Source organism: Paramormyrops kingsleyae, chromosome 23 (genome assembly GCF_048594095.1).
Source record: "Paramormyrops kingsleyae isolate MSU_618 chromosome 23, PKINGS_0.4, whole genome shotgun sequence".
In the NCBI taxonomy this organism is placed as follows: domain Eukaryota; kingdom Metazoa; phylum Chordata; class Actinopteri; order Osteoglossiformes; family Mormyridae; genus Paramormyrops; species Paramormyrops kingsleyae.
In genome coordinates this window covers 21,767,260-21,784,020 of record NC_132819.1, presented here as the reverse complement: position 1 = coordinate 21,784,020, position 16,761 = coordinate 21,767,260, and the positions used below count along the sequence as shown (strand labels likewise).

The 16,761-nt window shown below is 44.0% G+C and overlaps 2 protein-coding genes and 1 long non-coding RNA gene across 7 annotated transcripts in view; 1 reads left to right on the top strand and 2 right to left on the bottom strand.

Moving 5' to 3' along the window:
• grinaa (glutamate receptor, ionotropic, N-methyl D-aspartate-associated protein 1a (glutamate binding)) overlaps positions 1–3,169 on the bottom strand; it is a 13,120-nt gene extending 9,951 nt beyond the window's left edge. The window contains exon 1 of one of the 4 annotated variants that reach the window (XM_023817641.2): positions 3,010–3,169. The gene's annotated coding sequence lies outside the window, so the exon portion shown is untranslated. The other 3 variants (XM_023817642.2, XM_023817645.2, XM_023817643.2) reach the window with 3 other exon arrangements.
• LOC111846917 (uncharacterized) overlaps positions 1–14,036 on the top strand; it is a 26,350-nt gene extending 12,314 nt beyond the window's left edge. The window contains exons 2-6 of the long non-coding RNA XR_002838973.2: positions 461–517; positions 7,294–7,388; positions 8,086–8,262; positions 8,442–8,617; positions 12,201–14,036. This is a non-coding gene — a long non-coding RNA (uncharacterized lncRNA). The remainder of the gene's footprint in view (positions 1–460; positions 518–7,293; positions 7,389–8,085; positions 8,263–8,441; positions 8,618–12,200) is intronic.
• mapk15 (mitogen-activated protein kinase 15) lies at positions 4,178–16,761 on the bottom strand. Of its 2 annotated transcripts, none has more exons than XM_023817638.2 (14): positions 16,140–16,761; positions 14,030–14,128; positions 13,727–13,756; positions 13,495–13,585; positions 12,078–12,208; positions 11,090–11,253; positions 10,771–10,910; positions 10,034–10,091; positions 9,579–9,716; positions 8,410–8,515; positions 8,008–8,245; positions 7,229–7,368; positions 6,161–6,316; positions 4,178–6,073 (listed from the first exon to the last, which is right to left on the bottom strand). In XM_023817638.2, exons 1-14 carry the CDS (start codon positions 16,206–16,208, stop codon positions 5,882–5,884), a joined length of 1,752 nt encoding a protein of 583 aa, XP_023673406.1. In that variant the 5' UTR covers positions 16,209–16,761; the 3' UTR covers positions 4,178–5,881. The 2 variants fall into 2 exon arrangements, with proteins under 2 accessions (XP_023673406.1, XP_023673407.1); XM_023817639.2 differs by lacking the exon at positions 16,140–16,761 and adding an exon at positions 15,668–15,825.

Genomic DNA, 16,761 nt, shown 5'->3' with positions numbered 1-16,761 from the left:
AAGGCCTATGAAACATTCCAGAGAGTCGTCAGCAAATTTTAGCCCAGCTCTGCTAGTCAAGCATGACAAGCCAATCACACTTGACTGCCCAATCAAGTAGAAAAGGCAGCCATGTCAATATAGTCTAAGACTTTCACTTGCTCTCTATGACACAGAATGGATTTCATTTCATGGTTATGATTCTGTTCAAAATGCAGACATGCAGCTAGATTCACCAGTGTTTTCCCTACCATTATATTAGGGGGGCGCTCCGCTCCGCCCCCCCCCCCCCCTCCCCTCCCCTTGAAGGTCAAGTTAATTTAATTTAAATGACTTCTGTTGTGATCTGGCGCTATATAGAAAATTTTATTAAAGTTACCTTTCCTATACAACAGGTATATACATTGTCCTTTTATTCAATAAATTAAATAGCTGCCTGTTATCTTATATACACAACAGCTTGTCATTTTTGTCTCTACAGGGTCACGCGTTTACAATCCTCCTCTGGAGTTCCGCCCCGATGCGCGCGCACACACAGGTGAGCGCACTCCCACCAGCGGACAGAGAGCGCGCATCGGAAAATATGTCGCGTCAAACACCTGAAAAGCAGACAAAAATATCTTTTTTTTTTTAAAGTCCAGAAAGATACACTGCAGTGACAAAAGCTGCACACTTTGTGGATAATTGTCATAAAAGAAAATGTTCTGATGTTTAGTTCAGTTGTTATATTGACTGCCGTCATTAAAAGAAGCACATGAACACCATGAATTCTGTCGGTATCCGTCTGCCCCCCCCACAGCTGTATACCTAGGGGAAACACTGTTCACTTTACATACATACAAACCTATGCACCTTTGCTAACTTGCTTTTTGGTTTTTGCATTATTAAGGATCCCAATCTTGCAAAAGGAAAGAAAAGGCATTAAGTTCTTTACATGGATGTTATGTGAATTTGGTAATCCCTTTATGAGCGTGGCGAGTTGTAGAAAGCCGTACTGCTGAGCTAGACACCTTGAGAACGCTGGTAACAGATGGTCTGCTCCAACTCGCACTACCATTAAGATGAGTCAGTGATCTACAGTGACTGCAACACAAAACTTACTACTGGTGGTTTGTATACCAACAACTTAACTGCACTTCCAAGACATATACGTAGATGCACATACATCCAAATATCTGCTGTGCAGCCAGATAAACGCAATCTTCTATACATACAAAATTTTCAACATCCGGACATGCATTCCACATCTCATTCAGGACCAGAGAATATTTTACACTGAGATTCTGACACCTTTGCAAAAAGTCAATGCGGGATTGTGAAAACGTCTATCAAGCAAAGAGCACATTTCACAGATTAGCTGCCAAGTCAAACAAGGACAGAGTCTTCTAGAAAAACCAATGAAGACATTTACTGAAATACTCTATTCCAATTTACAGGAAACTTCAGCCAAAACATGTAAATAACCAGGAACAACTCCCACAGTCCTGTAGAACCCAACACCAGAATCTTAAGGGGAGATTTACTGCCTGAATTAAGGAATGCAGACTGACAGACCAAAAAATGCACAGAGATGCGCATTATGGCTACATTCATTGTAGGTGCAGGCATACAATATAAAAAACAGTAACAGCTGCAGGCTGGACGACAGATGTTCACATTTTAACCACATGATCACAATCATTCTCACATAAGCAACGGAAAGCAGAACCAGCCATGATGCATGAACTCGCATAGAGAAAACGTTTTCTCAAGCAATTTTTACTGCTGCGAAGTTACTCCATGTGTACACTTAATTATAAACTGTCTTCGCTTAGCAAGCTCAAGGTTTACGGATTTAAGAGAAAAACACGTAGTTGTAATTTAATAAATACGGTGTTATCCAATATGCTTGCGTGCAACCTAACGGGCTCTCCAATAACTGACGCCACAAGTGGTAGATACTAGATGTACATAAATGCGACGCAGAGAATTAACAGCGTGTGCATATTGAGAAATACTGTATAATTAATCCTTAATTTACAGGCACGAATATGTACCGTGCATAGCTGTTTCCCGCTGCAGTAGGGAAGCCCCATCCTGCTGTGCGCCATCTAATCCTAGGATGAAACCATGAACACGGGATATATAAATAAACAAAAACAGTGTGCTCACGATGGATAATTTAAAAGATAATATCAAATGTCATGCCGTTTTGAACTATGCCACAGATATGATGCGATGCGACGCGCTCGCACCGTCCGTCTACAGACGCAGGTAGAGCAACACTGCGGCGCGTCGCCGCCATCCGCTTGGAAAACGACAAATCCTCAGGCTGACATCGATATAGATGGCGTTTCCCGCACCCAGAAGGGAGAAGGTGATCCTGGGCGGCCTACTGGCTGCGGCTGTTGTTTGGTACTGATAAAATAGGAATGCAGAATCGTGGCGCACCAACACACGGCAAACAATCGCAGCAGCGACGCGCACCGCAACATCAGATAAACACCGTTATTATTATTATTATTATTAGTAGTAGTAGTAGTAGTAGTAGTAGCAGCAGTATTTATGCATACAGGCCAGAAATAAATATACCCCACATAAACCCCTGTATCCGTTACAGGATCGCGGTGGCCATCCGGAATTTTCTAACTGCATCACTTGCATCCATCTATGGCCAAAAAGACGAACAATCCATTTCACCCACGACACGTTAAACTTTAACAAGGACAGTGGCCTTATGCGACTAGCTAACACACCCGCCCCTACCTGCCGGGTCGAGATACCCGAGATTTAATCCAATTTCAGAAGAAACGGCTGCCGTGAGCAAAGAAAACAACGGAGAACAACAGACGGTGACGGGTCGCCGACCGGGGGCTCCGGCCTCGAACCTCAGTACCTGGTGACGTTTAGCTTCAGCTGCTTTCCATGTCTGAGTCAGCCCGATAACACCGTACGTCGTTCGAGAAATGTATAATAAGCAGAAGTGCCACTCGCCCCCCACCCTGTAACAATAGGCCGGTCCGTGAGCTTAAAAATAAAAGGCAGACCAACCTTTGTCTCACAGTTTCATGGAAATTCCAGTTATTTCTTCGGTCTCTGGTTATCCAGTAGCCGCCTCCTGCCGACCACTAGCGTACCCGACTGCCGACTCTGCGTCAGCCGCAAGCTGGCGCGTCACGCGACGGGCGATAGGGTGCACAGGAAGAGGGGGGGGGGTTGGGGTCCGCTGTTAGACCAGCTGATTATTAATTCCCTTAGTTTACTTGAGTATATCTAAGTGCGAAAAATCCCTGAAATGTCACTTATACATCACTTAAAAATCTGACCAGAGCAGACCGTAATATAAACTTAGTAACTAATCCACTCACGGATATGTATATTAATGTCTTGAGTCTTGAACACTGCATATATGTTCCAGAAATTTCCAGTTCAATCTCTTGTATCCAATGCTTAATCTGGGTTGCATAGTTCACGAGAAATAAATAAAACGTCGTATTTAGGCGCTAGATAGTGGATTGTAATATATATATATATATACACACATACATATATACATATATATATACATACATACAGTGCTTGAAGTGGGGAAAAACAGGAACTCTAATTTTTTCGGGCCACTGTCGCTGCGTCGGATCAGTTTCAGTAAGTACCGGAACGCAGAAAGAAGTGGCGGAACCCAAAAGACGAAAATACAGAAGTTCCGGAACTGGGTTCCGGCCCACTTCAACCACTGTGTGTGTGTGTGTGTGTGTGTGTGTATAAATGATTTTAAAACCCACCAGCAGGCTTTCTTCTGCATTTTCAAACAAGTTTTAATTCTCCTGGGGCATGGTCCATGTTGGAGCGCTTTATCACATTAACAACAGTTCTCACATTGCCAAAACAGGATAAGTTACTGTAAAATAACAGAAAATGGAAATGACAAGTCATCAGACCCGCTGATAGAAACAAGTGATAGGAAGTTAGGTTCAATTTACAGAACCGATTCAATCGAACGTTCGATTCAAATAATCGGTTATGGGGGGCACTACTTGCTTCCGCACTTTGTTCAATTACCTTTATTGAGACTATAATAATAATAAGTAATAATAATAAGCATGCTGTATAGCTTTTTAAATACAATTACCGTCCAAAAGCCTGATAAAATCGCAGGTTGTCTCAAATGCTTCAATTAAAGGATTAAAACAATACGAAAACCAAAATCGTATATCGTACCTTTAGTTTAATATGTAGAATGCGTAGGCTTTAAAACTATATTATATTTGCCTCAGCAAACGCTGTTCGCAAGGGCTCTAACCAAGGGGATACGTTTCCCAAAAGCATATAGTTGCTAAGAACGTTAGCATCTTACATAGCTGGAGCCATGCAACTGAACCATTCCAGCTAAGCTGCTAACGGGAGATTTTGGGAAACGTATCCCGATTCTTTGAGATCTTAACTTTCGAGCAGCCTTTCAGTACCATCTGAATAGGTAACTCGGTGAGTTTCGGGTCTTAGGAGTCTCGCCGAGTAACCGGTTCAGCCAAACTACTGAGTAATGTTGTCGATTCATGAGCAATTCGTTCTTATGAACCGGCTTTCAGTAATTCGGTCGATCTTAGCGAACGAGGAGTTAGAGACGCAGCACAAACCCAACAGATTACGGTATGCGGAAGGGGTATAAATTCCGATATTTAAAATATTCAGATATTTAAAAAATGTAATACTTTGACATTTAAAACTATTTTTTTATTTAAATTGGCTTAGATTTGATAATCGCTTCGACTGATTCATTGAAAAGAACCGGTTCCAAACAACGATTCGTTCACGAATCGACTAGAGACCCTTTGTTCTGTGAAAACAACACGGCGTATTTTTTTTTCTTTTTTCAAAACCTGTTGTTTGACTTAAACGTGATTAATGACATCCGAAGGGTGACGGTCTAAATGCATTTAAACGTAAAGTGTGCGGTTCTTAAGTAGCCTGCACATGAATAAGAAATGAACATTATTAATTTTTTCCTAATAAAGAAGTAGAGGTGATCTTGTGTTTAAACAGAATACGAATGTGTGAGAGAGGACCACGGCCCGCATGTTTCAAATTAGCCTGTGACCAACAATTCGTTGCAGCGCCTTCCTGTTCCCTTTTCAGACTAATGGGGACCGACTGCAACTACCTGTCCTGACTTTTCATAATAGACCTGCAGCTGTGCTCCTTAACTCGTGCAATTCAAAATATAATACCCCGAGCAAATCCACAATTATTAGTTCTTTTTATAGGCCTACCTGTTGCTCTGATTTTTCTGTAGTTATTTGAAACTTCAAGTTATATTGAGATTTTATCTAACATTTAGATAAAATAGTTGTAATGATCCAATGTCCGTTGCATTAAAGCTATATAACATTTCAGGTTTTAACGAATTATAAAACGAGTTTTGTTTTAATATTACGTAAATGACCATATCGGGAAAAACAGAAAGAACATTTTTTTTTTTTAAGTGCTGGGATGGTAAATAAAACACCCCACAACTGTGACGTCATCTTACAGGCCCAATTGTCCTCTTTAAGGAACATCTCTTAAGAGTGGCATGTTTATAAGAGATATGAGCAAAAACATTGAGAATAGTCTGATTTTAAAATGTATTTTAAATTGCTTTGGCAAACAAGATCTATTTCTTTGATATAGTGTTTGGGGATGACGAAATGTAATGTAGTGTTGTAGCATCTGGTCTGAGTGTGACCCTGTGAAGGGGCTCTGCTCTTTATCCCCCTTCTTGGTTGCAGAGAACATCCACAGTGGTGTTCTCTTCTTAGTAGGCTTCACTCTGCAGTTCTGCATCTTGTGATGAGTTCCTGCCCTTCCAGCTTTGATTGTCGTCCTCTCCAGTTCTCTCAGCTTTCTTTGTAGCCTCTCCATACCTTCCCTTCTACCCTTTCGATGCTCACTGGGTCTGCCGGTTCCTCAGCAGGTTGTCCAGTTCACTTTTGTTGATGGTGCCGTACGCCTGGGAATAGCTCCCCAGTTTAGCCCGGGGGTCTCCCGATGCCCCTACGTTGGACTGGCTCTGGAAGACTTTCTTACTGAACCTGGGAGGTGGCCGCACGTCTCGTGACTGGGCTGGCCATCTCTGGTTCTGTCCCGAAATACGACGAGAAATGCATGCGTTAGGGAGCCGTTCAGGGGGAACTTGGCGGCGAGGACCGACGCGATTGGCGCATACCAGGCGGGCAGAGGTGACTGTGATGCCAGACACAGCGGGCTCGTCCCTTCTCAGCAGCGGGTTGAGCTGGGGTCGTGTGAGCGTCAGGGAGAAAGAGCGCGTGCGGGACACGGGGGGGGAGCCACCGCGTTGCCATGGATCTGGGGCGACAGAGGGCTGGGGAAATGGCGGGGTGGAAGGTGTAATGCAAGCTGATGAATTCTTCAGTGTACCGCTCTTTCTACTAATAAATGAAAAAACAGTATAACAGTTTTCATTACTCAATGAAAGATGATAGCTCAAACATTTACTTAAGCACATAATGAATAAATACAACATTCATTTTGTATATGTTTCACAATTATATATATAAAGGGCAGTTAATAAGATAGAATGTAGCATCCTATAAATATCAACATTACAGTTAATCCAGAATCAACCAAACGATAAAAGTGATTAAGAATTGAGGTGGTGGTGAAACCCGGGACCCCCCACATCAGCACGGGGGGCAGCTACTCAGCCCGGTATGAGTGACAGACTCTCCTGGGACCAAAGTGGATAACCAGGGGGGAGATCTAGTAAGAGGAGGGTCCCCTGTGACATCCAAAGTCACATGGTCAGGAATCAAGAACTTCAGGATATGTGCAGGATGACATCTGGAAAACGTGCCATTATATATTGTGCTTGGAGAGACTTGGGTCCAGAATTAATCCACACAGCCAATCGAAACACTGCTTATATTCTAATGACATTCTTAGTAGGAGGAAATTCTACACGGTAACCTTCCTGTAAATGTAAAGAAAATGGAAATATTGTGTTCGACCTCTATAGCAATTCGACTTTTAAACATGGGCTAAAATGATAGCATTACTGCAATTAAAAGGTATACATGAGAGAGTATGTGTGTGCATTTTTCACATTATTATTTTATGACAGGTGGGTTTGTATACAGCCCTTACCACTACACTCCATTAAACACAATAGTATGCAATCACAATACTTGAAATTAAACGGCAGCTGCTTAACCTGGTAACTGCATGCAAAAGTGCTAAACTCAGGTTTGAAACAAACAAAAAAAGCCGGACTCACTGCGCTGCCGTTGGCGCCCTCTGTTGGTCGCGTGATTATACTCTCCTGATATTTCTGTTCCGCAGGTGGTTTGCTGGCGGTCACAGTTCGTTGGTGGCAGGGCTGCATTGGTATGTTGGAGACTGGCTTGATCACACCATCTAAAGAGCAATAACAAGGAGTAAGGAGAAAATTAAAAGGTCACCTGATATGATCACAGAAAACAACATGCGGATCATTCCAGAATAACTTGACATAAACAGTATTAATTTGAAAACAGAACTTACTTCCTCTTTACTACTAAAGTTACCACTCAGAGAAGTTATGATCTGAATGTACCCCTACCGTTCCAGATATGTAATCAGTTCAAAATAAGAATATAAGAATTCTGCCAAATGAAGTGTGTGTGTGTGTGTGTGATTGGCTGGTGTGTAAAAGCCCAATTATCATGACAGTATGTGCGAGGATCAGGTGTCCCTGGTCACAAAGGGACTGTCTGTTTAAAAGGCTTTGCTTGTCTTCTGTTTCAGGCAGCTTTTGACACCTCATTCATTAGTCAGCAATATTTCATCAGAGCAATTTATATTTTAACCATTTATACAAACAGATATCGAACTGGGGCAGTTTAGCTACAAGTAACACAGTCAAGGGTTCAATACTATGAGCCAGTTCATACATTCTCCCCTCTACATGTCTAATGTGACTGACTGGTGTTTTGATGTGGTTGCTGCCCCGTGCTGTGTGGACGTCCTCTGAGGGTGACGTACGGGGCAGTGTGAAGGTGAGAAGGTGATACTCACTGGGGATGTGCGTTATCGGGTTGTAGGTGGTCTTGCTTGCTTCGGGGCTGACCGTGGGGCTCGTCCTCTCTTTGGCAGGTTGGGATTTGGGCGGTTCCTTCTGCCTTTCCTGCACCTTGCTTTGCCTGGTTGCCCCCTCACCTTGGGCCCTGAAGTCACCACCTGCTCTGGACTCCTCTTTCTCCTTCTGCTGGGCCTGGTGCTGCATGCGAAGGCTGGTTCTCCGCTCCAGGATCATCTGACACATAGAAGCAGGTCAGTACTCTTATCCAGCAGGGCCAAATCCATCCCCCAGTCTGTGTTTGACACTTGCCAGCTACTTTGATGTACAGAAGGTACCATCACGCCCAGATAACACCAGCTCCAAATCACAATGCACACACTGCGCTCTAGTCAGCGTACATCATATAACTTATTGCGGTACTGTGTCACAGAGAGCTGGACGTCATCATCCACCGGCAAGACCACATCGTAGTCCAGACCTGGCTCCTTGGCTGGGTTGTGGAACCTGCAGGGGTACAGAGAAAGAACAGGAGGAAAGGACCCATGAGGATCTCTCAGGACCACTGAGAAGACACCTGCGCTCCACAACAGCACACGAAGCTAGCAGGTGATACATCTGACTCAGCAGACAGAGATAATCCACAGCACTGAGAAAGTCATCAGTAAGACACGAGTCAATACACCCATCTATCTATCCATTTTCTGCACCCGTCCTATTCAGGGTCATGGCGGCCCGGAGTCTATCCCAGAAGCTATGGGCACATGAGTAAATACATAGAAACTTAAATAATTTTAAAAGGGTTGGTTTTTTTTGTAGTGCACCTCTAGGGACAGTCTAGCAGCCTACAAATGATACAGGCGAAGTCTAGTAAGTTCAAGTTGTGTTGCCAGGTTAGGGAATCTTATACATGCACAATATTTAATGGAGGTTATTATGGGGTGGTGTAGGCTGCCTATAGGCAATTCGAGGCTTTTCTCATCGGCGCTGCAAGGGTGGCATTCATTACAGGCTATGCCAAGCTGAAATACACTTGTACATTTATTGTGAATACATTTACAATATACTTATTATTTCACATTGATATGACTAACACAAGCCACAATTTCAAATATAAGTTTACAATATAATTAAATTTTATTGAAATTATATTTAAATAGCATTTTCATCTGACCAGTAGGGGGTGCAATGGCACCCCTGGTAAAATCATCTATCGGGCTGGCAGTGTAATCTGCTTCTTGTTGGAAAGCGTATGTATGGGTTAGTTATTGACCGACGGGAAGGGAAGATGGGCAGTATGGTGACTCAGTGACCAGCACTGTGGTGTCACTCCTCCAGGCCAAAGTCACATGGTTTGGCTGAATTAGTGTCTCTGAATTGTCTGTAGTACCCGCTTGTGTGTGCTTGGGGGGGCCCTGTGATGGACTGGCACGCCATTCTGGGGGTTCTCTTATGCTTTCTGGGGTAGGCTTACCATGACCCCCCCCTTCTGGAGGTCGTCACTACTCCTCTACAGCCAAGCTCCCTCCACTAGCTCCCCACCCCTACTTCCCGGGGTGCCCCCTCCCACCTGGACACGTAGGGGTGTCGGAGGGCCTGCTCAGCCGTCATTCTCTTGTCAGGGTTGAAGACCAGCAGGTGTTTCAGAAGGTCCAAGGCATCTGGGGGCACAGAGGACGGCAGCATGTCCTCTAGAGGAACCTGTGGCCTAGCAGCACCACCAACAGCCAAGAACATGCACCCAGAATTAAAATTATTACTGAAATACAGTGGAGTAGCCCAGTGGCCTCACAGCGCCGGGGCTGGGAGCTCGAATACCACCTTCACTGGAGCTTGCATGTTCTCCCGATGTCATTCGGGATTTCTCCCACTGTCCAAAGACATGCAGTTAGACTAACTGGCACATCACTGCACGTGTGAGGGCGTGCTTGCATGTGCTTTGTGCTGTGTTAGCAGCAGAGCCCGGGATGCTCAACGGTAATGTTCTCATAAGCTATCAAAGGAAGGTCATAGTGTCCGACTTACCGTAGGAGCATCCTCTGGATAACCGAAGAGCCATACTCCGACTTAATGGAGCACACATCTGAAAAACAAAATGCCACCACAATTAACTTTTTTTCGCCTTATCAACGTTTTTGGACTATAAACAGTCTTCACAATATGTCGCCATGGGCCCAGTTCCTGCTGAATTCCCTGTGAATCTAAGGCTGAAGCACATATTATAACCCAAAGCAGACTGCAGTCGATTTTGCGTGTCAGCGGTCCTGCGGTGAATTTTGGTGCCAAACACCGATTGGCCCAAAGCTCCAGTGGCAGTTTTCTAAGTGGCTTTCAAGCAAATGAGGAGCCACACTGCTGATGCACATAACAGTGATTTGCTTTGTATAAATGTTTATAGTCAGCATAAAACAAAGCCAAAAGCTTGAACAAACAAAAAGCACGTAGGCCACCCACCCTAAGCCCCTTAGCAAGTCAGAAAACTGATTTGTTTAAAAAAACAAGAATAAAAGAAATATATAGATTTACATGACTTTGAAAAGTTACTCATGAATTCAGTTATTTATTCATTAAGGTTAGCCAGCAAAATTCAACAAGTATGTATAAATAATGCTACTGATCACTGTATGAAGCACCTGCTTATTAACTTCTCCAGAAACCTCCAAAACTTTAGATCTTACTCTTATTGAAACAACTTGACACAAACATCCAGGCCCCAAAGGCCTTAACAGGCCCCTGTGGTCCAAGGTCACATGAGGACTAACCTTCTGGCGTAGGGTGTGGGATGGTTCTCATGATCCTTTCGATCTGGTTGATGGTGGAGGTTCCTGGGAAGAGGGGCTTCCCCAGCAGCATCTCACCCAGGATGCAGGCCACGCTCCACATGTCCACGCCTTTCGTATACCTGCAGGACAGGAGCGCCTATCACTGCACAGCATTTACCAACCGGAGGCCAAACAGTCTTTTGCCGGTAATGGGATATTATTACCCGGCTTTGCAGATAATCTGCGTGGCCTGGACAGTAAGGGTGCAAACTTTCCAGGATGATCTCCCCAGTTCATGGAGAGGGACCTTGTGCCGTACCTGGAGGAGCCCAGCAGGATTTCGGGGGCTCGGTACCATCTGGTCGCCACGTACTCGGTCAACGCGGGGTTCCCAGCATCTTCCTGGATCTGATAGAGGGAGCGGGCCAGGCCAAAGTCACACAGCTTCACAGAGCAGTCTGTGTCCAGCAAGATGTTGGATGGCTGGAAACAAGGAGATGAAGACAAGATCTTAGATCATGCAGTATCTGGACTCAGGCCAATTCATATTTCACTTTTCTGTGTGTGTTTTCGGTTGCAGACTATGGGACGTGACGTAAGTTTCGTCATCGGTGTTTGGTTCAGGGCACGCAACCATGATTTTTTTTTTGTCTGGTGGAAATTATGCACGTTGGCTGACTAGGTTTCCAGTAGGGGGCAGCACTGACTTTCACAGATCAAGAGGTCAATCAAGAAAGAGTAGAGGAAGAATAGTTGTTATTGTTAGTAGCTACGGATAACAGATGTATGAGGAGGTACGGAGAACCCGCATATCTAATATTTCATACTGTCCACACATTATACTGCAGTATGCAGTATTTCCCAACGCAACGATACTCTGACATTTTGAAATCTTGTCATTAAAATTCACTGAGTGGGGGGGCAGGTCCCAGCCTATTATTCATAAGGATTCCATCCGACTAGTAGGGGATGCAAGTCTATCGTAAGTGCTGTCGTAAGGCTTTGAAAATACCGAGGTCTGCTGTATTACTTTAATGCCGTCCAAGACTAGTAACAATTTAAGTTTACGCATTTCACTAAGCTGCCTGTATTTGTTTTTTGCAATACATCTGCCCTCTGATGGTCTGTTGTAATATCACCGCTGTATGCGTGCACAGACCAGGACTATCTACATCCAAGGACAAATACACGATGCCCTATCTGCAAGCTGAAAACACATAAAAAAGTGAAGTAAGAACTAGTCTTTATGGTCAGCATTCTGCCAATGCCCCAAATGCAGCAACCATATTTACACATTTTAAATTTACCTTCTGATCCCTGTGGATCACGTTGCCGGAGTGCAGGAACTTGGTGGCCCTAAGCACCTGGTACATGATGTAACGCTTGTGAATGTCCTTTAGAAGGTTTCCTTTCTTAATCACCATGTGCAGGTCTGTCTCTGCGTGGGGACAGGAAGAGGACAGCCGTCACAAGACAGCAGGACCTGACTGCTGTAACAGATAGGTGGCAATTACACATCACCACACCATCCTGCTACCTGGAGCTGTTAGTAACAAGTAACTTAGTAACTCATTTACTACTCAAGTACAAATCATGAACAAATATATTTACCGTGTGAAATACATGAACCGTTATGATTCATTAATGATGACCGAACATGGGATCAGTACGTAACTAACACTTAGTTTCTGGTTAATTGATACATTAAGTAAGAGCATACTACTACACCATTTGTGCTTACTGAACAAACAACGTATGAATTTCATTGCAGGTGGTGCAACTGAGAAATATGGAAGATGCATCATTTAGATGAACGATGCAGTTAAAGAGTTGGCATAGTGTCCTCCTGGCTGGGTGGGGTTAGGGGCAAACAATCACCTCTCAGCAGCTCAGTGACAACTGGTGCAGGTAAAACAGGAAAATGCCTGAATGCACCATCTCTTTGGACCCAAAGGTCTGTATAGTGCGGCTGTAATGGCCCACAGTAAATGACATTATGAATTCAAGGGAATTCCTGTTATGCGACCATGTGACACGATATTTGATTCCATTGACCTTATATCCTGCTAGCCACTACAAGGCTCTTCAGAACCTCAACATCTAACGCTCAGTCTGTAGAGACATTCAGCTGGTCTTTGACATGTTTGAGAAGAGAGAGAAACGCTGCCAGCTTTCACTGCATCATGCTGCAGTGTTGGCCGACCCACAGAGGGTAAACTGCAGGCCATAAGCGTGGACTCAGCTGCCAAGACGGCTCACACCCTTCGGAAACTGCCGGACCTCCGACTCTCAGTATCTATGTGGAAGCGTCTTTTCAGCTCAGTCATGCCTACTGCTGATTAATCCCCAAAACCCACTCAACCCCCAAGCATGACACTGCAAGTATTACAAAAGCTGGGATGCAAGAGATCACCCACTACTAACCAGTCAGGGAAGAACTTGTTGGCCTTAATCAAAACACAACCAACTTGTCTGGATTACATGGGTATATCTCAAGCTACGTGGAACTTGATGAAAATGACAGCTACACATAAGATGTAAAACACACTCAACAAACCAAGGAGTCATATTTGCACTTAATGTACATGATCAAACAAAAATCGAACATACAATATCCCTACGCACCTCCAATTCAAATTCAAATTGCCACCGACAAGGCACACTAGCTCAGAGAACCTCTCACTGCACCAAGCATCACCAACCATCCATAATAAGCATCCTCACCCATGTATTCAAACACCAGGTAGATGTCTTTGTCATTCTGGGCTCTTATTACATTAAGCAGCTTGACGATGTTGGAATGATCTCCAAACTCCTGAGAACAAGCAACAGCAGGTTAATTTCACCAACAGTCCAGGGGAAACCATCCAACACAACACTACATCTACAGTATATGTGTAAAGCAAGGGTATTAATTCAAATCCTTCTCGTTGTGTATAGGGATATAACTTCTTACCTGCAGGAACAAGATTTCACGAAACGTCCTCTGTAGATTGAATTAATAAAAACAATTAGACAAAGCAATAATTTCTGCTGCAAAAATCTAAGGATTTGAACAACATGTTTCTTTCATCCTTTTCTTGTAGCACCACAATCCGCAAAGGATCAGAATATTCAGCTGGAAGATCACAGTGCTGACACCATTTCCCAGACCCATAATTCCCTGTTTGTGGTGTCACACCTAAAAGAATTCTTGCCAACCCACCCCACTGATTTGTGTGTTTACATTCGCGTCACATAATGCCGCCATATCCCTTACCTGAGCATCAGTCCTGTTCCGAAAAGCATCAAATATCTTTTTCACAGCCACAACTTCTCCAGTTTTGCGGTCGATGGCCTTCCACACAATCCCGTAGGCCTGGAAGAGGGTTGGGTGGGTGGGGGGGGGGTCACAGGGAGAATACACAGGCAGATCATACAGCTACCCCCAAGGCCAGCTGTGGATACTAACAAGCACCATGTGACAGTGACATTATATAAACATTGTTGCTAAGCGACCCTGAATAGGTCCAATTTCAGGGACACAGAGGAAAAAAGAAGAGGGGAAAAACACAGAGCAGGGGGACATTAACACACAGATCATTGGGGGTGACACCAGCGGTGAAGGTTAGACTGGAGAGGCAAAAAATAGCTCCCTTTCTCTGGGGGCAGGTGCTCATTCCAGTGACGAAAGCCTTAGGTTGAGCTGTGCTGAGTCACAGCTCCAGGTGGACAAGAGCAATTGAACTGGCTATGGTTTGTTTCATCAAAAGCTGGATAAGAATCTAATTAAACCGACAGGTTGGATGATTAAGTTTCATGCATGCATTTATATTTAAACCAACCTGATTGTGGTGTGTGTGTGTGTGTGACACTAGGCCTACACAAAATTCACTTTGGTATATAGCATGGATTTCGGTTCACAGTTTAGTGCAATTTCAGTACAGCAGGAAAATAGAATTTCTTTTGAAAGTGTTTATTAAAACTGCAGTTAGGAACAGCTGTAAACCAAACACAAGGCAATGTGACTGTGAAGGTGTCTGAGTAACAAGACCTCACTGATGCTCATTTGCACACTAAAAATATGTAAAATAAATGAAAAATTCAAAAACAAGACTGCAGAATAACAATCATAATAAACTAAATTCCCTGTCACCCTGTATGGTCACATATCTATAGCGATAAACACCCCTATAGCCATCGGTATTCCTTTAGACCTGACTGAGTTTCCTGGCAAAAGTACCTTAAATGCCACAGAGACCTAACTTATACATACACTCAGATGATGTTGTCTCAAATGAATTAGCACGTCGGACGCCTTTCCAGCAACACATCAGAGTTCGGTATAACATAGCTGGCAGAGTCATGGTCGTATTAACTACTCTCTCTCCAGTGTTGGTGTAATTTATTGGGAAATCAAAATGTTCCAAAAGTAGGCCTATTGATGTATGTGACATGGGAGGCTCTTTGGGTTCTCCAGCACTCGCCATAACCAAGATAATCCCAAAATGATGTAACTGAACAGCGCACAACAAATACAGGTACCATTATAGATATGTTGTCTCTGGAAACGTAAAATAAATCCACAATCAGCAGGGAGTTTGTATAAAGGTTAGGGGTTGAAAAATGCCTGTTCTGTCTATACCCAAAACGCTACAGTTTTCCCCCCTTAAATACCCAAACAGAGTGATTAGCTTTGGCAAATCCCCTTGTTTCGGTAAGCAGACTGATTGCACAATACAGAGTGTGTGATTTTCAAACCCAAAACAAGGTTTCTCACCGGTTCCTTTGCAAAGGTACCAGCTCATATGTTCCCCCCTCCCCGGTCTCTCAGACAGGCAGAGGGCATCGTGCAGCTATTACCATTGTATACAGAAGCCTGTGCGACCAAGTTAACGGCTACGAAACTGGACACTACCTTACTACCTCCATATGGCCAGAAGAATCCGCTCATCACCACCTGCCCCACTTACAGTCAGTCATGGGCTCGCCCCCATTCACATGTACGTTTATGGTTTAGACCCTGTGTGGGCCTGCGGTTTGTGTAGGTAGCATATGTGTCCCTTTTAATGGGGCGACACCTGGAGAAAAAGATTGAAGAGGACTTCCTTAAAGAAATGGTTCACTTATATAATTTTCTTCCTCTGACATCCGGAAACGACACAAACGAATACTCGTGCTTATAAATGTATATGCATAACCTCAAAGATGTCTACCTGGTAAACTTTTATAACAGCTGCTTAGCGATGTTAGGTCACCAGTGCGTTAACTACCTGTTGTACACACGGCAATTATTAACTGTACATAAAAGAAATATCTATTACCCCCTAAAGACAAACTTTCCACATATACAGTGTAAGTGTTAAACGTCTAGGACCCGGTAGACTTACCCCCTTTCCAAGTCGGCGCTTTATTTCATACTTTTGTGAAATGTGCTCCTCCACTTCAGCGACGTTCATGATGCCGATCGACGTTGGATCTTAGCGTTTATTATTATGAGGGCGATGTGGCAGATTAAGCAGCAGACAGAGCAGTGCTAACTTAGGTTCAGAGACGCGAAGAGTGTCATCCCTGTCACACTGGCACAAAGCAAGGGGCCGCTGCGCAGGAGCAACCGCATTTTACGCCGGATCTACGGCCGCTACCTGCCGCAGACCCACCACGCTGACGCTGCTGGCGGCGGAATAAGTTCCCGGTATAAAATCTAGTTAAACCAGCTGTGGTTTGCATAAAATCGATTGACCTTTTCTGTTTAAATAAAGGAAGTTATAATCCACCGCTTTCGCCTAAGGCTCGGTTTTCCTGTAACTAGTTTATTGACTTCCTCACCGGGTTAGTTACTGATCAATCATCGCCATCGGGCGCTTGGACGCCTGCCATTTCACCTCTAGTTGCATTTGAATACTTTAGTAAGTTGTTGGAATGGTGGTGTTTGAGCTTTCAGGACAGTGCACTATGGTCGGGGTTCGGGTCCCCCCGTTTGTATGCTGGGTGTAAACTGTTCGGTTTCCT